This window comes from Nesoenas mayeri (genome assembly GCF_963082525.1).
Source record: "Nesoenas mayeri genome assembly, chromosome: Z".
Taxonomy (NCBI): Eukaryota; Metazoa; Chordata; class Aves; order Columbiformes; family Columbidae; genus Nesoenas; species Nesoenas mayeri.
This window is the reverse complement of record NC_137542.1, coordinates 77,035,003-77,058,852: the sequence shown is the minus strand read 5'-3', so window position 1 is coordinate 77,058,852 and position 23,850 is coordinate 77,035,003. Positions and strand designations below refer to the sequence as shown.

General features: G+C 45.6%; 2 protein-coding genes across 3 annotated transcripts; one reads left to right on the top strand and one right to left on the bottom strand.

Annotated features, from left to right (window-relative positions):
* Positions 1-2: 2 nt before the first annotated feature.
* Positions 3-6,991, bottom strand: POLI (DNA polymerase iota). Of its 2 annotated transcripts, XM_080362149.1 has the most exons (10): positions 6,937-6,991; positions 4,749-4,874; positions 4,441-4,605; positions 3,925-4,077; positions 3,184-3,420; positions 2,660-2,838; positions 2,466-2,557; positions 2,002-2,135; positions 1,270-1,472; positions 3-785 (listed from the first exon to the last, which is right to left on the bottom strand). In XM_080362149.1, exons 2-10 carry the CDS (start codon positions 4,816-4,818, stop codon positions 276-278), a joined length of 1,743 nt encoding a protein of 580 aa, XP_080218275.1. In that variant the 5' UTR covers positions 4,819-4,874; positions 6,937-6,991; the 3' UTR covers positions 3-275. The 2 variants fall into 2 exon arrangements, with proteins under 2 accessions (XP_080218275.1, XP_080218276.1); XM_080362150.1 differs by lacking the exon at positions 6,937-6,991 and having other exon boundaries at positions 4,441-4,597; positions 4,743-4,876.
* On the top strand, positions 6,517-23,582 carry MBD2 (methyl-CpG binding domain protein 2). The gene is made up of 7 exons (XM_080362151.1): positions 6,517-6,862; positions 13,933-14,092; positions 17,333-17,470; positions 20,650-20,740; positions 21,439-21,616; positions 22,315-22,455; positions 23,111-23,582. The coding sequence occupies exons 1-6, from the start codon at positions 6,750-6,752 to the stop codon at positions 22,442-22,444; spliced, it is 810 nt and encodes a 269-aa protein (XP_080218277.1). The 5' UTR covers positions 6,517-6,749; the 3' UTR covers positions 22,445-22,455; positions 23,111-23,582.
* Positions 23,583-23,850: the final 268 nt, after the last annotated feature.

Here is a 23,850-nt window from a genome sequence, read left to right as displayed (position 1 = left end):
CCCAGTCAGCGTGTTAAGATATTAATAGAGAATACTAAAATATGTTTGCGTACTATCATATTTTTAGGACAAATAAGGTTCAACAGATAAATATCAATTTATAAGAAAGAAAATTAAGACTAATTACAACTTAAACAGGGTCACCAGCAGGTTTTATGTCAAAAGTTGTCAAGATATATTTTTAATAGTCACATCTTTCCAATTTACAGTCAACTTTCAGAACTAAAGTGCCTTCAAGTGCTGATTCTTACAGCGCCACTATGATGAAAAACGTTTCACTGTGGCTTAAAATATCTTAGCAAACTGTTAGACTGTGATAAACATGGGGCTGCGTTCCTTCTCCCTTTACTTGCTTTGTGCTTTTCAGGGGGTTTATCCATAGTTTTGGCCACAGGTCCCTGATTTTTCCATTCAGCGATTAGTTCTTCCTGCACATCTGCAGGTAGTTCATAAAATGTCTTTGTGTCAACATGAGGGGGAAATACAATTCCTGCTTGCCAGGAAGTTTTCTCCTCCACCACCTGTTTATCCAGCGCACTTGTGGGACACTCGGAAGAACAACTGGCCATCACTTCTGGATTTCCCGCAATCATTTCTTGTTGAATATCTTCTGGAAGTTCCCTGAAGACTTGTGGGTCAATATCACCGGGAGGCAAATGAAATGGGCAGTGAGGAATTCCCGCTTCTTTGAGCTCCGGAAGTTTCCTACTTTTGGTAGTTCCAGTTGTGTTGTAGTTCTGGTTCCAAGAAGCGTTTCCCTCCTCTTGTGAGACATCTTCCACTTCCTGTAGCAAAAAGTAGATGTAAAAGCACACGTATGTTCTGTGTAATCTACTAGTTACCAAGCACTGTTTTACTAACATCGTTATTCAAACTATTCCTTAACAGGTATTTCTTCTTCCTTATCGCTGGTAGTGGTTTTACATCTTACTTTCAAACATAGACCTTAAAAAGTACATACACGTAGGAATCCCTTTGTTACTTTAAAGTAGCAAATACCTTGAAGTTACGTTTTATTGCTTTAAAGCTCTGTGGAGTTCTAGAATAACACCATATGATGTTATTCCTGAGTAGCTGAGAAACAGACAAGTCTATCAATCCACAAAAGTGTGACAAGCGACACCTGCTCAGAAGACTCCAAATAAACCTTGATTTTGACCAGGTGAAAAACCCCTTATGATCCTAATAATTCCAAAGCAGTTAAGGTTTAAACAATATACTGAAGACAGAAATCTCCTAGACCTTTCTCATCAGTATCTTTCAGCTCACCCGGGCACGTTTAGCGGAGCCTGCTGGTGGTGACATCTGCTTTAGATAGAAACCGATTGATCCTTTCTTGCCGCGAGGAACATCTTTGAGGTTGGAGAAGCAGACACTCAGAAGGGTGAGATGGAACGGCAGGTGTACATCTATCATCTTGCGAAAGAGTTTCAGTAGTATATCAACCAACGGGGACAGAATGTCGCTGCTTTCTACAAAAGGGTTAAAAAAAAGCAATAGTAGGTACTTCGGTCAGAAAAAACTATGGGATACACAAGCTGAAGACATTTGAAGAATGATCTAATTCTACCAAGAGCCTTTCCAGAGCCGCGCAGGTCTATAACATTACCCAACATCGGCAATAACACGGTTGATCGGAGTTTGCGTGACAGGAGCTGACAGTAATTGTTACGTTTCCTCCAATTTTGAAGTGAGAAGCCACACACATTTTCAGTAGCTTCCCGAGGACTGCGAGGAGTAATTCAGGGACTGAAAGCAGGGAACAGCGATTCAGATTTATTACAGATTTACTTCCTCACTCCAACCTGAATCAAGTGTCGAATGAATTGCAATTGCTGCTTGGAAAGCTGAAGTCTGAGAAGGATGAGCCTTTATGCCACTCATTTTCAGATGCACATCAAAAAGACGTTACATAATAAAACTGAGAACATAAGGCAAATTTTACCGTGCCATCAAATAACAGAATTTTACAGAGAGTTGATACTAAAATTCTAAGTTGACCTTTTCCAAACTTCTGGATGAGATGAGGTGGAATGGGACACTGGCGACTTTCCCGATTAAACCATTTATCCGTTGAGGAGAACTGGCGAATGGTCAATCTCACGGTGTGTGGTTGTCTTCCGTCTCTGTGGATTCTACGGAGCATTAACGTGCACAAAAAATAAGTATTAATATGACTACAAGTATGTTTCAGGGGGTCTATAGAACCTGTCACAGCATCTAAGTTAAAGTCAAGCATTACTTTACAATTACAAATCAAATGACTCTCCCAACTTCTGGCTTTACTCCACTGATTATACAGAGAACTTTGGGGCCTACCCAGCTCCCTTAATTACCCAGAAATTAGAAGCTTAATACAATGTGAATACTGAAGGTGAAAATGAAGTGGGTGAGTCTGCAATACCGCTACGTTTCAATATTTAATACATGAAAAGCAAAACATCAAAAGGAGTTACTGAAGTCACCTGTCTAATAGATTATGAAGCAGCTCTTCAATTTTCTCTTTCACTTCCACTTCTGATGAACATTTTTTAAAGGAATCTTCATCACTAAAGGACTGAAAAAAACCATCTATTAGTCCTTTCAATTTGATAATTACTAAACTAAAACGAAAAGCAATTTGGTTTGATTTTAAAGCCCTTCAGACCAATAGTTGTACCTGGGGAGGGCCCCACGGGGTCACGGGCGACTCGTCCTCTCCGCAGCTGAGTTTTCGGATGCGCTGAGCGACAGCAGCGCCCAGTTCCGTCTCCAACGCCGCCAATGGAAACGCTTGCAGATCACACACGTTTCTAATCCCCAGCGCCTCCAGACGTTTGGCCGTTTTGAAACCAATGCCTACAGAAAACAGGCATTAAAAACACACAGAAATGTGAATATATATGAAGTGTCTACCCATGTTATACTGACAATTATTTCACTACCACAATAGAGGCTTTGCAGCAACTTTTTTGGTGACGTCTCATTCGAATTTTGGAGTCTGCCCATAGAAAAGCCACGGTGGGAGCCAGCAAAGGGCGGCCTGTGTCTGTAGCCGCGACGCATTTAGGGCACCACGGACAGTTCAGAAAACCGAAGTCTTTTCATTCCTTCCGCTAAACAAAACCCAGATAGCTTACGATAGCCATAATTTTTGCCCTATTTGTTTTATTGAGTTGTCAATATGCCCTCGGCACCACTTACCAGGCACTTTTTGGATGCAGTCGAGGCTGCGAATTAGATCTGGGTGGCTCTCGGGCAGAAGAACCGTTTGTTGATTCGGTTTGAAGGTCCCGGACACTAATTTAGACAGTAATTTGTTGGCGGCCACTCCTGCACAGCCCATGAGGCCCAACCTTGTGTATACAGCTTCCCTCAACTCCTCTGCGATCTGAGACCCAAGAATTAGTCTTACATGCCTTGTATCGTCCAAATTAATAGCTGCAAAGAAAATTCATAATCCCCTAATTAGCTCATTCTCTACATTTCGCTAATTTTTACAATGTGTTAAAGCAGTATGAGAAAGGGGCTCAGGGGTCGAGTGGCTTCTGCATCCAAGTTTAACCTCACTCCGACCGCCCAAAAACCCCGCTGGCCAAATCCAGGGGGCATTTTAAATAGAAAATACAATATATTAAGACAAGTCAAAGAAAAGCGTTAAGTATCACAGCTTCTTGTACCAATGTAACCAAAGATTTATATATCTTTAATTTAAGGTGCTGCCTTGCAGCTCAGCCTTTATGACTCCCATGCAAACGCTAAACGAGGCTAAGGACTATTTTTTGTAGCATCTCATTGGAATGCTGGTTTGTATTTGGGATACATGTTCTCTCAAAAAAAGAACCCAAGCCCGGAGCAGTACAAGTTTCCAACAATTCATCTCTGCATACGGATACTTCACAAATATTTAGCGTTGTTTTTCAATGCAAACAACATTTAACTCACCTTGGTTGTTGTACACGTGGCCGGACACACAGACTCTGGAACATGCGCTTTGCTGGAGCTGCTTGAATCTTTTCTCGACCATCTCTGTGATGTCCACAAAATTTTCATCGAGCCCAAGGCGCTCCACCAGCGGACAGAATTCCCCCAGCAGCTCTAGGAGGAAAACATGACCCAGGATAGTACATATACAACTCATAATGTCATGGTTTCGCGTCTGCGTCGCTCCACAGCTGACTCCTTGCACAAAGAGAATCCGCGTTCTCTTCTGGATAAAATAAGACACTTATTTAGCGAAGGTGAAGGAGGATATTTCTTTATGCCACAACTCCATCTGTCACCTGCTCTTCTTCTCCCCGAATCTCTTATTTCTTTCCCCGTTTCTTTTTAAAATGAGAATTCTTAACCTTGGCAGTACTTTCTCCTAAGGAAATCTGTTTCCCAGCTGGGTGGGCTTTCGCTTTTAAGTTATTACACCAGAAAGTGTTTGTCCTTATTGCAAACTTGTTCCTTTGGTACCTGTAACCTTGTACGACATCTCCCTGTATGGAGTGAGATCTTCCCCGTTAACCAGCACAAGCTGAGGACACTTCTCTTTAGCATTCTTCACAAACATCAGTTTCTGTACTCCGAGTTTTCTAGCTTCGTAGTTTGAGGTAACCACGATGTTCTTCTGCTGCACACCTGAAATTAAAGGCAAAATGTTTTTTAAAGTTTAGGTTTCTTAGTACATTCACGCTGCTGCAAAGACTTTATTCATGCCCTTAGTTTTTTTCTTTCTGCCTAAATACACATAATCCCCAAATTAACAGCACGGTAACTCGTACCTAGAGGCTTGTCTCTTAATTCAGGATTCCGGATCATTTCTACTTGTGCGTAAAAACAGTCCAGGTCCATGTGCACGATCACCCTGTGCGCTGCGCTTCTCGCCAACGCGGACTTGCTGGGACCTGCTGCAGGGAAAGCAAAGGAACAGATCCAAAATTACCAGCCGCCTTGTTAGAGATTAATCCATACTAATATTACAAGAAGAATATAAAAATTTACAAGTTTTATACTAATTTTAGCACTGCATTAATTCGAAGATTACTTAAGAGCATAATTCATCTAAAGCAACTCAGCTTCCTACTAAACACTCGTGGGTTTGGAGTTTTCTTTTGCCACTGAACCATTTTAGGACATTGAATATCCTTTCGCAGCGCAATGCTGAAACTTTTTAACCCATTGCTGTAAAATAATCTGGTTTTAACTCCACTCATATAGCTCTATCAGATATCTGCTTTTCCCAGGGATGCCCAATGTACATGGCAAATCACCAGCCAACAAACAGCAAACCCTGCCATGAAAATAAGCCTGGTAATTAAAAAGGCATTTTTTTTTAAAAAAAAGGCTTTTATTTCTGTAAAATAAAAATAACCCAGATTAGTTGAGACAGTCCAAATGGAAGCGCAGTGTCTTTCTGCGTGCTTTTCTGGGGGCGCTGGTGTTTTCAATGCCTACTGAGGTCTCTTGTAGGAGGAGAAGCCAAGTGGTTGGCAGCAGGACCACGGAAATGGTTAAACCCGGGTTATGGCTGCCGAGGAGCAGCTCTGCCCTCCCCACGGAGCGGGCAGGGAGCTCGGCAGCTCCCCCTGCCCGGGGAGGAACGCGCAGCGAACCCCGCTCGGTCCCCCCCGAGCCGCCGGGGTCACGGCGGGACGCGCCTCCGCTTCCCGGGAGCCGCCGGCGCCATCGCTCCCCGCCCCGCCCGGGGCCCGCGCTCACACGGGGCGGCCCCGCCGGCCAGCTGCGGGCGCAGCCAGTCCTCCTCCTCCTCCTCGTCCTGCTCCGTGGGCGGCGGGAAGGGCTCCATGCCGCCCCGGGGCTGACTCAGCGCCGCTCCCTCTGCCGCCGGCGGGACCAGCCGCGCTCCCACCGCTCCCTTCGCGCTGCGCCCGCCCCGTCGAGGAGGCGGCCGGACGGTCGCGCCGCGCAGGTCCTAGCGCCGCCGCCACCGGGGGGGTGAGGGCCGGGGACTCCGACAGCGGCCTGGGGGACCCCCGCCGGCTCTCAGAAGGGCGCGGGGACCCAGCGCTTCGTTTGTGCGCTTGGGACCGCTGAGAAGCGGTGGCTCCGTTACCGGGGAGTTGGTCTCGTTGCTGCAGAGAGAGCCCGGGGGTCCCGGGAGCGAGCGGGACCCCTGCGGGCTGTCAGCCCGGTGTTGGTTGGGGAGGACGCGAATAAACTGACCGTGGGGGATCGGGGAAGCGCTTCGTTCACGGACGCTTCGGAGGAGCAAACGGGTGAATTGGGGTTTATGGCACAGCGGGTCTGTCGGCGCCCCTGTGCCGACGCGCTCCAGCGCCCGCCCGGCACCGCGCTCCGTGACGCCGGGGGACAAGCGGGACGCGCCGGCCGGTTCCCCCCAGCCCCACCACCTGCCGCCGCGGCTCCGCTCCGCGCTCCCGCAGCCGAGCCCTCAGGCGGCCGAAGCCGCCGCCGGGGCAGCCCCTGCCCGCGCCCCTGCCCGCCCCGCCTCCGGCGCTCCCTCGGCTCGGCCGCTGCGGCCGCTCTAGGCCGCGCCGCGCCCCGCTGGCAGCGCCGCTGACACCGATTCCGGGGCCCGGCCGCGGAAGCGGGCGCCAGGCGAAGGCTCCGCCGGCTGCGCGCGCAGCCCGCGCTCCTGGCGCCGAGCAGCGCGCAGCGGCCGCCATCGCCAGGGGGTCCCGGCCCCGGCCGCGTCCCCGAACAATAACGCGCTTGTTGCGGGCGCCGGGGGCCGGCCGAGCCCCTTCCCCGCTCGTCCCTCGTCCCCCCGCGCCGCCGCCTCGGGCCCCGCGCCCCGGTGCATGGAGAAGCAGGGCAGGATGGACTGCCCCGCGCTGCCCCCGGGCTGGAAGAAGGAAGAGGTGATCCGCAAGTCGGGCCTCAGCGCCGGCAAGAGCGATGTCTACTACTTCAGGTACGTGCCGCCCGGGCCGTGACAGCCCCGCTCCCCCCCGGGACGGGCTCGGTTCTGCCCCCCGACCCCAACACCTGCTCCCCGAGGGTCCCGCTCGCCTCCTGCCGCCCGCCCGGCAGGCCCCGCTCCCCTCCCGGCTGTCAGCGGCCGGTCCCCTCCTGCCGCCCGCCCGGCAGGGAGGCGCCGCTGCCCTCCCTCCCCTTCCCTCCCCTCCCGCCGCCGCTCGGCTGCCAGGCGGCGGCTCAGGGGCTCCGCTTCCCCCCCTCCCGCCCTGCCCCGGCTGTCAGGGGGAAGGCCGGTCCCTGTCCCGGCTGTCAGGCCGGTCCCAGCCCCGGCTGTCAGGGGGAAGGCCGGTCCCTGCCCCGGCTGTCAGGGGAGAGGCCGGTCCCTGCCCCGGCTGTCAGGCCGGTCCCAGCCCCGGCTGTCAGGGAGGAGGCCGGTCCATGTCCCGGCTGTCAGGCCGGTCCCAGCCCCGGCTGTCAGGGGGAAGGCCGGTCCCTGCCCCGGCTGTCAGGCCGGTCCCTCTGCCCGCAGCCGTTGTGGGGGAGCAGCCTCCCGCTTTTCCTTTGGGACAGTGGTGCAGCAGGCTGGCCCATGACACCCCTCCCAAGCCTGGCTTTTCCAGGATCAGCCTAAAGACAACACCCCGCTGCATTCGAACTAAGTCAGTGTACCCCGAATGTCCTCCCCAAATCGTTAGGTCAGGACACACCACACCACACTGAATTAATTAGGGAGCTTACCATTGGTAATAACGGCTGAAATTTTAGCAAAGCTAAAAGCACGTGAAAACTGGAGAGGTCTCGACCGCTGCTAAGCGTTCTCGTTATTACTGCACAGGTTCTAGTAAAACCAAGAGAAGCAACAGCAACCTGATTTTGCTTCGCCCTCCCGCTTGCTTTCAGAAACTGAAATCTAGTTCTTTTCTGGAGACAGAAACCACCTGCATTCTGCAGTCTTGCTTCTGTAAGTCCAGCCTGCTGCCAGGTCTAACCTCTTCCCCACAGCTCCTCTATTTATAGCTCTGTGCGCATCTGGTGAACCACACCTGAAACCTCTCGCTAACCCCGCTGTTGCTGAGCAGGCCTCGCAGGCTCCTCTCCTTGCAATGAATGGACTCGGTCTTTCCGCTGGAGAAGTCACGCTCGCTCCCTCTCAGATACCAGCTCATGGAAAACTCGGTATCTGGCAGCGCCAAATCTGGCGTCATTTGACCCGTCACGTGTTGCTGCTAAAGGAAATTCAAATTCGCTAAAAGATGCGGAGGAGGCACGGTGATTTTTTCATGAGCTTTTTTGAATGAATCCCATTGAAAAACTTCTTTTAGACGAGTTTTGCCTTCCCGCCTTTGCCGGCCTTGCCGTGCGCTGATTTTGCGGCACGTGCCGGGGCGGCATCTGGCGTCGCCGTCTTTCTTTCTGCATCTGCCTCCTCTTTCTGTGGCAGAACCATCGCCCTTCGGTCTGAATGCTGTGGGTTGGGCCCCGGTTTGCTGCACATTGCTAAGCCCAACTTTCTGCGTAGGGTTGTTCTTTCCAGAATGAATCGCCAGGCTTTTCTCAAGCCAGACCATGTTGGAATATATTCCATGTGCAAGGCCCAAGTCACTTCAGCTATTTGCTCCGGGTTTAGCCACGTGTTTGTCCCATCAGAATATAGGGGGGGGTCAGTGTTTTATGTATCAGGTTCTTAATTAAACTCTGAAAACACGGGAAAAATGCAGTGAGTTCTAGTATTTCCAGGTTTTAGTTTTCGCTTTGCAAAGAATGATGTGTAACCTCATTAAGTTCATTAAGGCACCCTAGTTAGCTGACTAAAAACCTGAGGTTCATGTTTTTATGGTTCATGTTTATGGTTTCTTAAGGCTAGGAAAAAACCCAAAAGGGATTGGACAGAGCTTCATTTACTGTGATGGTCTAAATAATAATAGTAATTAAGTACAGCTCTTGCAAGATGAATACATGTTGCAATCTACCTTATTTACATTTTGAAACTGGCTTGTTTCGGGGCTGCTTTGCGGTATTTTAGCAAGTCAGGCTTTAGGAAGGTGTGAACTGGTTGCTCGGGTAAAATGAGACACTTACAGTAGTTTCTGTAGAATGGGGGTTTTTTTTGCCTCTCTTCACATCTTTAAGTCTTCTGACCTCTGTGATTATCATAAAGTTTTGAAAAGAGGGATCTATATAATACTATATAGATCAACCCCCAGATTTGAGGTTCGCCCCTTCTGCGTAACGATTGGTGCCTTCATCATTTTTTTACTGCTGCCTAGAACCCTTAAAAACGTCTTGAACGCAATTTTTGTTGAAGATGCGAGCGTGTAATGCGCTCATCGCTGCCTCTAGAATGCTTTGGGATGTGGGCGAGTGGCAGGAATAAAGGCCGCGCGTTTTCGGACGCCTTCCAGCCTGGTTTGCAGCGCCGCCCATCTGCCAAACGGCCGCCAAATTGAAACTAAAAACTCACCAGGCAACTCGTAGATGCGGGATTGGTGTAGGGATTCTTTTTCCTTGTCATTCTGAGGCAGGTTTCAGCATTGCTGCATTTAAACCGAATGCAAATCTGGTTTGATCTCCTAAGTAGAGCAGGCCAAATAGATTCCAAAGAGTTAGGTCACTCTGCTTGCAAAAAATGAATAAAGGCTACGATGTTAAAATATGTCATTCGGTACAAAGCGGGGTTTGGTTTGTGCGCTTTTAATATCCCTAAGAGCAGAGTCAGGACTTGGCGAGAGTGCTTAAAGAGTCACAGCACACTGGTTTTGGCAACGGCGGGACAATGACAAAAATGCGCGTGACGTTTGCGCTCTGTGCATCTTCCCAATGGAACGTCGGCTTCCAGCTGCTTCATTGGAATCGGGCAGAAGGAACAGATTTGCGCGTGTGTTGCTTTGAGGTGGCTGCGTCTGAGAGATGTAGCAACTTCCAGGAATAGACATGATTTTTTAAGCAAGGTAAGAAGTCTCCTAATGAGTGTCTTGGCCATGCTGCAATGTGGACACTCAGCTCCCACAAAGTGAGCTGGGAGGTGCGTTTTGTTGATCGTCCTCTTCTCAGTGCTACCCAGTCCTTTAGAACAGAGCGACACTCTGAGCATTTAAATCAAGCTTGTACGAACCACATTCCCCCTTTGTTGTCGGAATCAAAGTTAGCTGAGAACTGCATTTCTCAGGTGCCTCCTTACCTCTTTGCGTAAGGCCTAAATTGGCATCGTGATGCCTTTTCAATGTTCTTTATTCAGTGTATTCAGGTAGGGGGTGCTGCTGGCAAAAAGACAGACGCAATCACGCTTCCAAAGTCCTGCAACAGTCTGAGTGGAGTGGGAACTTTGAACCTGGTACCTCAGCTCCTCTTTATCGGTAAAATCCCTTCAGTGTATAAACCCTCCCCTGTTGAAAAATGCTTCTTAAACCCTGGTGTGAATTGGCTTCTTTTACAACAGCACCGAGTTCATATTCTGGTTTGATGCGTTTGCTCTTCGTGGGAAAAGCAAGAAAGAGCTACGCTGCCTTTTTTTGCTGGTCGAGATTAAAAAAGCCGAGTCGTTGACACTCCAATAGGTGGTTCGGTTTAACTACAAAAGCTTTTCCAGTCTAGATGTACCCACGGGGCAAACAGACGCATCTTTGAAGTTCGCTTTGCGGTTTGACAGTAGGAGAGATGCCAGAGAATTTCCAGTGACATTAAGATTAGTTGAAGTCTGGGGGGTTTTTTAAAATCACCTTTACATTTGTCTTTCAAAGCGAGTCATGACTTCCTGAGTGATGCTCAGTTGTGCCTATGTTATACATAACCTTATTTTTCTGTTGTTTCCAAAGGTAATTAGAGCACAGAACAAGCCCTCATCGGAGGTTTAAGTTTTGAGAATTAGCTTCACCTTCTGTGCAAGAATTAATTGCCAATAGCTGCATGTTCATCCCTGTCACATCTTATTCTGCAGTGCCCTTCATTAAGGAGGATTTCCTTTTGCCATCATGCTCTTTCTGACCATCTTTAGGTTTTAGTTTGGACGTTTTGGCCGCCTTTTATTTACCTGTTGGAAGGAGAACATAAAAAAAGCCAAATGGGTTTGATTTTGTATTTCCGTGGCTTAATTCCTTGCGTTGATGTCTGAAAACGCACGGTAGCGATCTCTCCTAATGAAGTTTGGGGCAGCAAGGGTTGAACAATGTTAGTAGGCTCAATTTAACACATCTGTTTATCCCTGTACTGAATGATGATGATGATGAAGTCATAGTGGTAACTCTGACTTCACTGATGACTGAGGGAGCTCCTCAGGTTGTTTAGGAAACACAGGAATATAATCACATAATAAACCCATTCCAAATATTTCCCTAAGTGGAAGATTAAATAACCTAGAAATGAGCCGCTTCCAGTCCATTGCTGTCAGTTGCAGGTGGTATAAACTATATAGACTATTGTGTCAAGATGTATTTTTGTTGCTGTTGGGATGAAGAGCTGAACTCTTCATCCTCTTCCTCTGCGTGGCTCTAGGTCAGATAACCAACCGGCTTGGCCACCTCACGATGGGCCTCATTTGTTGAGCCTGACCCTCCTAAACGAAGGGAATAAATGATAAATGTAACCAGCAAGGTGGTTATTTCAATAAACCACTGGGCTGTAAACCTGCTGTGCGTTTCGATCTGGGGACGGGGGCAGACAGGCCTGGCTCAAGTACGGTAAAATGCAAACGAACTTCCTCGTACGTTAATGAACTTGCTCTGCTGCTTGACAGGAAACATCAGAAAAGGGGCTTGCTTTTGAATCAAGTTCCTTGCCAGCTCATTATAGAACATAATCACCTTCAGCCCGCTCAGAACTGACATTTGTGTCATAGGTGAATTTGCACAAGCTGGATGTGAAGGGTCATGTTTTAATCTCCTCCAAAGTGAGTTGAGCCTTGTTAATATCACCAGAATAATAGTTTGTAGATGGTGTTGTTGAGATCTACTGCTTATTGTTAATTGGTCCTATCGAAAAATGTACAGTGTTTAATTTGACAGGATTAGGTGCTGATACACGTGTCAGCTATGGAAGAACCAAGTCCCGCAAGTGCACTAAATATAATAATAAACCTGGTTTTAACACCTTTAGGAGAAAAGGAATGAACATGTGCTTTCTTAGTTTCAACCCAGATGTGTAAGTAGGAGGCTTTTCTGTAGCCGTACTGGTTTAAATCTGTTCTGTAACATCATCATTTTCCATTAATGTGCGCTAATTATTTAATAGGTGTTCAAATAAGGCCTTTGATTTGACTTTGACATGGTGGAGCTTTCCGTGCAGGTCAGAGAAGCTTCGCGTTACTAATGGACTTATAGAGATGATGTTCTTGCAGCCCATCTAATTAATTAATATCTGATTTTGTGCTGTGCATCGAAATCACCTCTAATATCAGACCTACCAATGATCCGTATGGAATATTGGAGCGTCTGCTTTGCTTTGCATTACGGAAAAAGCAATCAAACGAACAAGCCCTCAAGAATATTAAATATGGAAAGAATGGAATTTCTGAATGGTGGCCGCATTTCTTGACAAGGTTTAATCCTGATTTTTTTCTTATAGGTGCCTGAATAATAACGAAATACAGCAGCTCAGGTTATTTCCACTTACTCGCCCCACAAGAAACTTGCTCCGTCTCTGACCTTCAGCGCGGAATTTTTCCTCCCGTTCCCAAGCCAAGGGGTTAATCTCCACTATCTGAAATAAAACCGGGCTTGTGTTTAGTTTGGCTCAAAGCGCAGCTTCCATTCTGCCTTTCTGAGAAGCAGCAAAGAGTTTTGTGGTGGGATGTTTGTCTGTATCTCTGCGGGGTGGGTTTTTGCCCTCCCACGCCCATCCTTGAGGAGGTTTAGTTGCAGATTGCGATCTGTTTTAAGTCTCTTTCTCCCACCTTTTACCTCTCGGTAATTACGGCTTTCCATATTTCTGGATCCGTTGAAATGCCTTTGAAAATTGTTTGGCTTCGTTAGCTGTTTTTCCCACAATTCAATACGTGTTCTTCTGTTCTCGCCTCAAGGTGCTTTTGAGTTAAAACCTTTAGAAAAGTGGAGACAACAAAACCCTTGGGTCGTTTGCTGCAGAAAGGAAGTGGCGTGAAAACCACTCTGAAACCCTTTGCCTTTCAGTCGCTGCGAGGATTCTGACGCTTGTTTTAATCGATAGAAATCTGCACGAGATGAAGCATCTGTTGACTTCCCATGAGGGGTATTTCACCATTTTCTCTTGTCACAAACTGGGCTTGCAGGCCGAGGTTTATGTAGCAATCCTTGAGACTTCATTTTCTGCTGAGCTTATAAGTCTGGGGGCAACACCATTGGCCTTTCGAGTGAACCGAGCTCTTGGCAATCAAGCCCTAATTAGCAGTGACTTGCATAGAGACTTGTTTATAAGTCTACAGTGAGGTCAGTGAAAATACGCGTGCATTAGATGCATATGTAGTACAGACAGCGTGTGCACCGTGTGCGCTTGGGATGGGGGGATAGAAAGCTCCACCATTGCTAGGTGGAAATTGGGTATTTCTTGATGTTACTCAAAAGCATCACCTGGCACTTGGGTGTAATAATAATTCCCTCATTGGAACTGATGTAAATCCCTTCCCTGCAGCTGATTTCCTTTGTACTGGCCACAGTGGCAGCTCCGGGCCTGTTTCCCGTTCTGCATCGTCTCGCTTGCCGCTTGCTTGCTTGGCGCCCCGTTCCTCGCATCCCCAACCAGAGCCGACAAGGGTTGCTGTTGAGTCTGGCTCAACCTGAGCTTAAACCTCGCCCAGGGTCTTGCCATTGCTGCAGAGAGGATCCCGCACTTGTCTAACATTTCCAGTTCTTCTCAAAGAACAGTTTAGCTAAGCCAGCGTCCCTAGGCATAGCGTATCCCCCAGCCTGAAATACTCTAGCGAATAAATCCCACGCAAAGGATGGGAGCGGATACGCAGAGATCGGGCGCTACTCGCCACGTGGAATAGAGATAACGGAAACTTTGTAGGTGTTTAACAAGGTATAAAACCTGTTATAAGACGTCAAGGTTGTATCCTCTTGTACGACGAAACATACTAAAGTGTTTTCTTCTTTTTAGTCCAAGTGGTAAGAAGTTCAGAAGCAAGCCTCAGTTGGCAAGATACCTGGGAAACACTGTTGATCTCAGCAGTTTTGACTTCAGAACGGGAAAGATGATGCCCAGTAAATTGCAGAAGAACAAACAGAAACTAAGGAATGATTCTCTCAATCAAAATAAGGTTTGTTAGTAACTACTGTGTTTAAGGATATCCTAAGAATTCCCTTTCCTGTAGCTCATTTAGCCGTTTCTTTTCTGCGTCAAGCAGCCCGCTGCTAGGATGTACATGTATGTTTAATTTTGAGTAGTGCTAGAGACGCAAATTGATGAATAGAAGGAACACTCTGCTGCTACCAAGAGGTTACGTATGAATGGAAGATTGGAGTAATTCAGGACTTGTCTTGGGACTAAGAACCTCAGGGCTGAGCGATGTTCTAAACGGGAAGAGCTCACATTGGTGACACCGAGAGATTCCCCCGTGCGAGGCTTCACATTTCTATGGTCATCTCCCTGTTCTGAGACGGGATAGTTCATGTTTTTCATGTGCCGGGACGCTTGTTTTCTGAGGCAAACCCATTTCTCTGCCTAAACTTGGGTGTAGCTCTGGAGCTTAACAAGGCCGGGCGCTTTTCTGCTTAAGATTGAGTTGTTCTCAATTGATCTGATGATTGTTGTCTGTTTCTTTTTGAAGAACGGTGTATCCTTTTGAAGAAGACGTGGCTAGTAGATGAAGAAGCATACAGGTAGCACGTAGGACCATGACAAATACATTTATCAGACTCTCAGATAATATATTCCTGGACAAACTTTAGAAACCTCACACAACAGGTTGAAAGGGTTTCTGGAACAACCCGCAATGTTTTCTTCCGGATTTCCAATCTCCAATAGTTATTAAAACACCGAACAAGTTATCGCTGGGTCTGTCTGGTGGGTTTGTCGGCTGCTGTTTGTAACGCGGGAACCGTGCGTTTCATGCCGATCCCTTTTTATTCGAATTATTGAATGTTTTCTTCCCACAGCCTTTCAAATAATGTCATATTTGGGAGCAGACCAAGGAGAGGTTTTGGTTGGGCTTTTTGCATGAGCAGAAATGACAATGCATGGTATATAAGAGCTCAATGAGTCTGTGCTCACTGTAGTCCTATCAGCTTAGATCACTAGAACGTGGCTCCCAGTAGCTCTGTTAAATACAAGATTAGAAAGAAAAAACCCGCTTTTTTTAAAGTAATTAACATTTATTATTTCTAAATGACTCAATCTGTGACTCCTGAGCTTTCAAGAACTTTTGGCCTTATTCCTGTGATATTAAAAAGGAGGTTTTACCTTATTCCTGAAGTTGATTTCCACAGACACTGAGATGATTGTGATTTTCTCCTTGCACAGGCAGGTTTGTGTATAAACTCGCTCCTATTTTATGGCTTGTTTGGCTTTGTACAAGCCATTTACCCCTAATATTCCTAAATTCTTGGGCTCCCCTTCTGTTTCAAGGAGGAATAGCAAACTCTCTTAATTCTGGAGGCTTCGTGCTGGGACGTGTCTGGGCAATGAGGTTTGGATGGAAACTGCCATCATTCTCATTTCTGAGATTCTCATCAGGAGCAGACTAGAACTCAAGGCCAAGCCTAACGTACTAATGCCGGCTTAAAAGCGAACCGAGGAGAATATTTGCTAACGAACACTCTTAATTTTGTGATCATGTCCAGCGGTGTAAATAACATGGAAATATTCTTCTAGCGACATATTTCCAGCCTTAGCGTTGTGCATCCTTATCATTATTGGCAATAAATACATATATTTGGTAGGTTTATTTATGGCAGAGCCACAAGGGGAATTTATTTCAACCTATACTGATCTTGCCATTGTTTCCTGTGTAATTGTGTTCACATTTCGCTCGCAAATCAAGTTGCTTTGCTGATTGGAAGTGCAATGAAATAAGGAATACAGTTGGATGTGAACCCCGTAGATGCAGCATTCTGCTTAAAAAACACGCTTATCTATTATTTCTGTTGAAAATATAATAGCAAATACTCATTAAACGTGCTGTGTGGTCATAAGTGACTCTTTAGGTTAAAGGATTTGAAAGGCCTGGGGCACATTGATGCTTCTGGAAATACAGGCGGTGGATTGAAGCTCCTTTGGAAACTGTTGTTGGAGCATCAAATACTCCTAAGGAGTGAAAATGAGCACGGGACGAGGATATTTCTGCTATCTGAAGGGATTTGATTTTGCGCTATGAGTCCAGCCCCCAGTCTGCCTGTGGTTCGTAGGTTTGTCCACATATTTGGAGCTTAATCGCCATCTGAAATGAACTAATCCGTGTCCAACCATATAGATTATATTATTAACAGATACTGTTTTATATAGAAAGCTCAGAGGAGCTTTTTGTTCTTCAGGAAAGTTTGGTTGTAGGGATCTTTATGACTTACTTCTATTCTTCTTTATTCTTCTACTGGAAGCTCTTTGTCACAGATAAATCCTATAGGTAGCTTATGATTTGTTGCCAAAGAGTTTCTCTGAATATAATTTGCCTGAAGAAACCTCCCTTTTTACTATTGAAGTTCAATGGATTTAGTTTTAATTCTCTTGAAGTCACATCACAGGCCAAAAGGAACTTGTAACTATTTTTCACGGCCTTAAAACGAAGCCCTTTGCTCTAGAAATGTTGGCTAAACCGGATTTATTACAGATGCCTCTGTAATATTCTTCATTTGGGCCATTTTAATTGCTGTTTTAGCACAGAATGCCCGGGGGGCATGGACTTCAAAGCTTCAAGTGCTCCTTTGAACTCGGTGTCACAAGACGAGGATGGAGTTTGTGAATGAAGTGACGCGGCGTGAGGAAAGTTCATGGGCGAAACCATTCGTCTTGCGACTTCGGTGCTGATCCAACGGGCGTTTCTCTGCTTGCCGAACACTATGAAGTGTAGGGCATGTTGTAGATTTGTATTTGTTCATCATGCTTGGAGCTTTTGGGAGAATTCCAGATACTCGCTCTAATATCTCCAAGGGCCAAAGGGTTTGATGTGGGGCGAGATATTCTTGGGAACGTTCTATCTGATGCCTGGGAATCGTCGGTTCCCAAAGCTGCTAAAATCCAGCTTTGCCAAAACACTTGATACAGTTTTCTTTTCATTCCACACTAAATTACTGACTTAAGGATTATTTGATGTAGGAATCGCTTGGCAAATCGGTGACCAAAGCTCTATAGGAAGCTGCTGTTCTTTAAGACGTGGAGCTCTAGCAACTGTTGCCTACAAACATATTTTCATGATGCTTTGGAGTTTGGTTTTGACACGTGATGGTGAAGCTGTATCTTTTCCCAAAGAAGAGGGCACGTCTATAGAAGAGAGCGAATCCAACATTAATTTGTGTCATTTTTCTGGAGCGTTTTCGTTAATCCCCTTTTTTCCTTTGATTAACAGGGGAAACCAGACTTAAACACAACTTTACCCATCAGACAAACCGCCTCCATTTTCAAACAACCCGTCACCAAAGTGACCAATCACCCCAGTAACAAAGTGCGATCGGATCCGCAGCGAGTGACGGAGCAGCCGCGACAGGTAAGAACTGGCCATCGCCATTGTCACTACTCATCCGCGCTTCAATTCCACATGAGAATTCCCATCTTGGAGGTTACTTCTAGAAATCACAATTCATATGGAAACAATGCAAAATTTCCTTCATCATATTCTTGAAATCCAGATCCAAGCTGTACTGTCACCATTAGACGTCAAATAAAGTTGTGCAGCTTCTTAGTAGAAGTTTCTCTAAAATATATGGTGATCAAGAAGTAATCTCTCTCTTTTATATAGAAGAACTTTGTGGGAAATCAATAAAAACTGTATTTTAATCTCTCTTTTTCACTGTAATACCATGACAAATACAAAGCATAGTAACATCAACTCATTTCACACAAGCTCTCCTGTAGCTGCTTTTCTCGATATCATCGACAGATGATGAATGATCATGTAGATAATGTGGTGTATATTCCATTGAGGGATCGCTTTTAAGTCTGACTGGTATTTTTTAATTGTAGCGTTACTACCATCAATTTGAAACACCTTATTCCGTCCTAGGAGTGCAGGGATGGGTAGAAAACGCAGACCCGTATTTTGCACACTTACGCATCACTAACGTTTCGCCCCGTTTCCTTTGAAGCCATGTCTAATATTGCGCTTTCCAACACCTCAAACGCTGTTCTTGTAAGACATAACATCAGGGATTTAGACTCTGCATCCTCTACATTCAGGTGAGAGAGAATATCGAGCCTTTTCGGATCATCTTGTTGCGACGTCTTGTAGCAACACTCGGTGGCCTCAGCTATTGGTCCCATGAAGTTCAGTGTAAGCCCATCACGTTCACATCTAAAAGATGCATCATTGCACATTGAATTCACCTCCTTTGGGTTTTCCTTCTCAACTGCTGCACTTTGTGCGTCGGGAACTTCCAGGAGTTCATCCCTTGTCTTCTGAGAATGACCATCCGGTAATAAATGGGCTGTTTTATTCTGCTTTACTCGCTAGCTGGAGCGTCAATATTAATAGATACCATCTTTGCTTGGTTTTCATGACATGAGATACAATGTCTGGACAAACGCAGCCTTGCAAATGTATTTGAATTCTCTCCCCTCCAGATAAAGCCTGTGTTTTCCTTCCATAAATAATCCTTAGGCGTATCGCAATCTTCTCATCTCATCCTCAGCCGTGCAAGCGTTCCTGTGAATATATCCAGGGTGGATATCCAAGTGGATGCTGAAACACTGACTGTATTTATTGCCTATTTGTGTATAAACTCCTTCAGTGCCTCTCCTCCTTGTTTCTTCAATCCTTAGCCTGAATCCCTTAAGGAATTGTTGCTTCTGTAGTCCTAGATCTCCATCTTCACTTTATCCGCTTCTATCGCGCCTCCCTTTCCAAAAAGACGGTCGAACCAGAATTCCCTGCAAATTCTCCTTAATTAGAGAGCAAAATAAACGAGTCCTGGAGTTGTTTGGCAGGCAGGAGGGTTTTCCGTGACCTCGGAGCGAGCAGACGCGCCGGTTGCTGTTGGCAGGGACAATGTTTGGCAGCAGCTCTTCTTTCAACAGCAAAGCCTGTGGTAGTTCTTGGAAAGAGAAATTCATAGCAGCTCACCTTTCATCTTCCTGTAGGTAAATCTGACGATTAGCACAACAAATCTTTGTGCCCATCATTTCTTCAAATACTGGTCAATCCACATCATTTCTCAAATTCTTCATATCTAATCAAATGATAAGAATATTTATAAGTTCCTAAATAGCTCATCTAATTGCAGTTTTCTTCAAGGTGCTTTAATGTCTATTTTTCAAGCATCAACATGCTCAGAATATTCTGCCTTTCCATAAGCTTACTCAAGAGAGGTTTTCTTACTATTTCTATGAGTTTGGGTTTATTAACTTCACAGACTCCACTGTTCAACCAGCGTAAGGAAAGAAATCCTGAAAGGTTCTTATTAGGCCCTGCAGGGAAAGGGAAAAACCAAACGCTTTGTTTTACCATCCTCTTCATGGTTAGTTTTGCTGCTTCCGAATGCGTTTCCATAAGGTACGATACATCCTTAATGAATTTAATAGTAATGCTTTGGATTTTTAAAAGGCAGATTCCTACTTAGCAAAAAGGCCACTAGATGTAGCAGTAGCTGAGGTTTGGATATTCCTCAGCAGTCGATGTGAATCAGGGGCAGTCCTGGAACTATTTGAAGTGATTCTAGGCAGTAAATCTTTTGTGCAATCACTGACATTGGAGTCGTGTGCCTGTCAAGTTCTGTACCTCGCTGGATCAAATGGAACGGGGCTGCAAATCAAACGTTTCTTATGGATCAGCCTCCGAAAGGTCCACATCTGTATCCTACATCCTGCAGGTGTCCGAGCTTCTTGCTTTGTTCACGCTTAAACCTGATGGATTTACTTATGACATCGTCTACTCTTTAAAATGGATTCAAACCTGCCTTTTCTACCTCCCGCTGCATATATTTGCAGTGGATTGCACTTCAGTGGATTATTGAATAGCATTATATATGACAAACTAAATCTCTGAACTCACCAAGACCAGAAACATTGTTGGTTCTTCTGGGTCCAGTCAAGTACATCTGTTGGCATCTACAGTCTCTTTGATAATCTGTAAATAGGAAATAGCAGATTAAATTAGACATTCTCCATTGATTTATGTATAAATCAGTCACCCTTGAGGAATGGTTGAACGCTAAGAACATAGGTGCTTTCCTTTTAAAAATCAAAGGATTGGAATGGATTCCTCTTCACAAAGCGTACCCATAGGCTTCCACTGCTCGAGCAGTTGCAAATAGACTTTTATTTATCGCAGGAAAAGGAGCAGCTCATAATATGTTTGTATTTGGTGGTTCTTGCAACAGAGAAGCTCATCTATCGTTTCCTTGTTTGCTGAATGAGAAATAATCTTTAATTCTCCAACACCGGTAAATGCAAAATGGAAAACTCCGCTAACGTAGCCCAAACCTGCTTGGAATGTTACATCTTATTCTTTTTCAGAACAATCCAACTATTTCTGAGTGCTCTTCCCACATGAAATTCATCGCTACGTTCCTGCGTCCCTCCTTATTAAGATGACTTGTTCATTATGGCTTCGGCCAGCATCGGTGACTGTTGTGTAACCTGCTGCGCACTGTCTGGTTTTCATTGTTTTATTTCTAGGAGCTGATGGAGGGTTTTTTCTAATGATTCCTCATGTTGTTTTCTGTTTCTCAGCTTTTCTGGGAGAAGAGGCTCCAAGGGCTCAGCGCGTCGGACGTCAGCGAACAGATCATCAAATCCATGGAGCTGCCCAAAGGGCTCCAAGGTAGCGCGGTCGCTTCCCATCCACCTTTGTGCTTCGAGAGGACACAGTTTGACGCTCTTACGTTTCCAGTTTACAATCAGATCAAGTAAAGTTCAGCCTGTAAATGTTCTCGCTGACAAAATACCTCCAGCTCCAAAACTGGGTTTATTTTTAATTCATTTAGCGTAGGCGTCATAAACCAGACATCAGAACTGCGCTTGTAGTGCTGGAACTTGATCTAAAATATGTTTGAGTCCTTGTTCAGAATTAATAACATTCTGTTGTTGCTTGGGAGGTTTGCTCAGGAATTTGTTGGTAAACCTCCAGTGTTTATTTTCCAGAATTCATTTAATACCTAATTCCAGAATTAATTGAATACTTAATTCTAGAACTAATATAATACCTTATAGCAAAGACAGTGCTGGCGTGGATTAATCCCACGGCGCCGCAAAGAAACTATTTCAATATGCAACTGATAAACTGATGATGTGACCACCTTTATTAAAAAATTGTAATTGCAAACAACTTAGATTTTATAGATGCAACGCCGTTTGAACGCTTATTTCCATTGAACAAGAATAGTGCTATTGCAAAGCCCTTATGAAGCGTTTTGATGACACAACCACATCTCCAATGGCAATTCCATCATGACGAGAGCTTTACCGCTGGATGTGGTGGGTGAAATCCGACTTGTAAATGCTGGGTTCTCTTGATTTTAGGGGTCGGGCCGGGTAACAACGACGACACGCTGTTGTCGGCCGTGGCCAGCGCTTTGCACACCAGCTCGGCGCCCATCACGGGGCAGCTCTCGGCAGCCGTGGAGAAGAACCCGGCCGTGTGGCTCAACACGTCGCAGCCCCTCTGCAAAGCTTTCATCGTCACGGACGACGACATCAGGTAGCGCTTAGAAAACCCGCCGAGCAAAAACCCGCCTCCCCTCTTTAATAACAATATCAAATACTCACAAAGCCGTGAGTCGCAATCCCTATTTCCCTTCCCAAGAGAGACCCCAAACATGAACTCATGGTCCGTATTGGCTTTTTTCCTTCTTGTTTCTGGTTTGCTCGGGTTAATTTGTTGATGTCAGGTGTAATTTTGACGAAGGAAATAAGACTTTCCCCCTGTAACGTGTAACTTTGTGGCTAACGCGCTCTCTTGAGGCGGGAGATGGGATGTGATACGCAGAGCACACCCACATCTACTCATTCATTTCCTGGCTACTAAAGCTCATTGAAACATCTGCAGAGCTCGTGTTATGCTATAAAATGACCCAATTCCCCGCCCTTTGCTTCAGGATTTTTGCTTTATTTTCATAAATATCAGCTTTTAGGAGGTAAACTCTTCCCTCTTTTGACAAAGGGAGGATGGATGTTTCACTTAGGGCTTTTCCAGGTGATATTAATACATTTCAAAGCCTCAGTGGCCACAACTGTGTTCAAGTGACGTTGACATTCCATTCTTGATCCAGCCTTTGTTAGACAAGTGGCCTCAATGGGATCTGCTTTATCAGAATTCCATTTATCCGGAGTCATTGCTGATGTAAGTAGGACGTTCCCACCTCCAAGAGTTGACGTTTCTGCCCCTTTTGCCCTTAGGAAACAAGAAGAGCGGGTGCAGCAAGTGCGCAAGAAGCTGGAGGAGGCGCTGATGGCGGATATTTTGTCCCGAGCGGCCGACACCACGAAGGACGTGGAGGTGGAGATGGATAACGGAGACGAGGCGTAAAAAGAAATCAGGTAACGCACCACACACGCTCCTGCTTCATTCTGGGCCTTCATATTCAAAGGATGAAGCAAAGAAACCCGCCGCCTTCCCGTCTTTCCAATTGGATTGAGTAAAATCACCCAAGTTCCTGATGTTTCTCATCCTTCTCAAAAGGATGTTTCTCATTCACGGTCGTTTTTATTCCTCATCCGTGCAACATAAAGGCAAATTGGATCTTTTTGAGCGTTTTGCCACTGTTGTTCACTGGCCACAGCCAGACCACAAATCTTGATGTTCATCAGGCTCCTGGCATCTCTTAATTACTTTAACTCCCACCTAATTGCTATTAAACTCTTGATCCCTGAGTAATTCCCCTATCAAAGTCTATTTATGGAGGATGTGAAAGAAACAGCGTTGGTTTCGCTGCAAAATTTCAAACTTCTTTTAGAATCCTGTTGTCAATTTGGATTTTTAATGGAGCCTAAAAGAATTAATTCATAATGGAGTCATAACCGTATTTATTTCTGCGCTGGTTCTGCAGGAATCAATGGGATCAGTAGATCTCGAGTTTCCTCCGCGCCTGAGCTGCTTATTGGCTTCAAATTGGAATTAATGCAACCATCAGCCTTTACTTCTCCAAAAGGGCTTATTTCTTTCTTTATTTCTCATTATTTGTCTCTTTTACAGGTACTTTTAACTGACTTGTCCCAGGAGGAACTTCCAGAAGACAGAGGCACTTTCTCCTTTGGTCTTTCGTTCTAAGAAGAAAAGGACCCATGCACATTTATAGCTTTCTAATAGCATTAAAACCAAGGCCTTTTGTAGACTCCTATTTTTGATGTATATATCTTATTTGAAAAGCAACTTTATTTTGTGTCCTATGACTTCAAGTCCTTTTTTAAGTATCAAACGTTACCCTTAATCTAAAGCTGAGCTTTTGATGCCAGGTTGCAAACCTACTGGAATTGTCTTGCCTGTCCTAAAGACTGGGTTTTCCTGTGCTTTTTAGAAAGGCCGGATCAGGAGAACAGAACCATTTCCCAATTAAGGATTCTTGTGACTCTGTATATAAACAGATTTTTATACCTATGGGTGAAAGCACCTGCACATTCTTCCGTCATCACTGTAAAGAGAAATAAATGATTATATTCCAAGCAGCTGCAAACTTGTGTTGTGGGTAGAGTCGTATGTCCCCGTTCGTATCCCAGTGTTCCCTTGGCTGGATACTGGTTAAGCTGGGACTGGAAAAGATGGAGCCCGGAACTAAGAAGATGGGAAATAAGCCGCGTTCCCAACAAATGATGGTTATTTGCCAAATTGCCTGAAAATGGCTTTTTGGGGCCATGAGGACGCCGCACGGCCGAGGGACTTTTGGGGACACAAGGGAAGGGTTTGGCCCTTGAGCGAAGGTGAGTGAAAACACATCC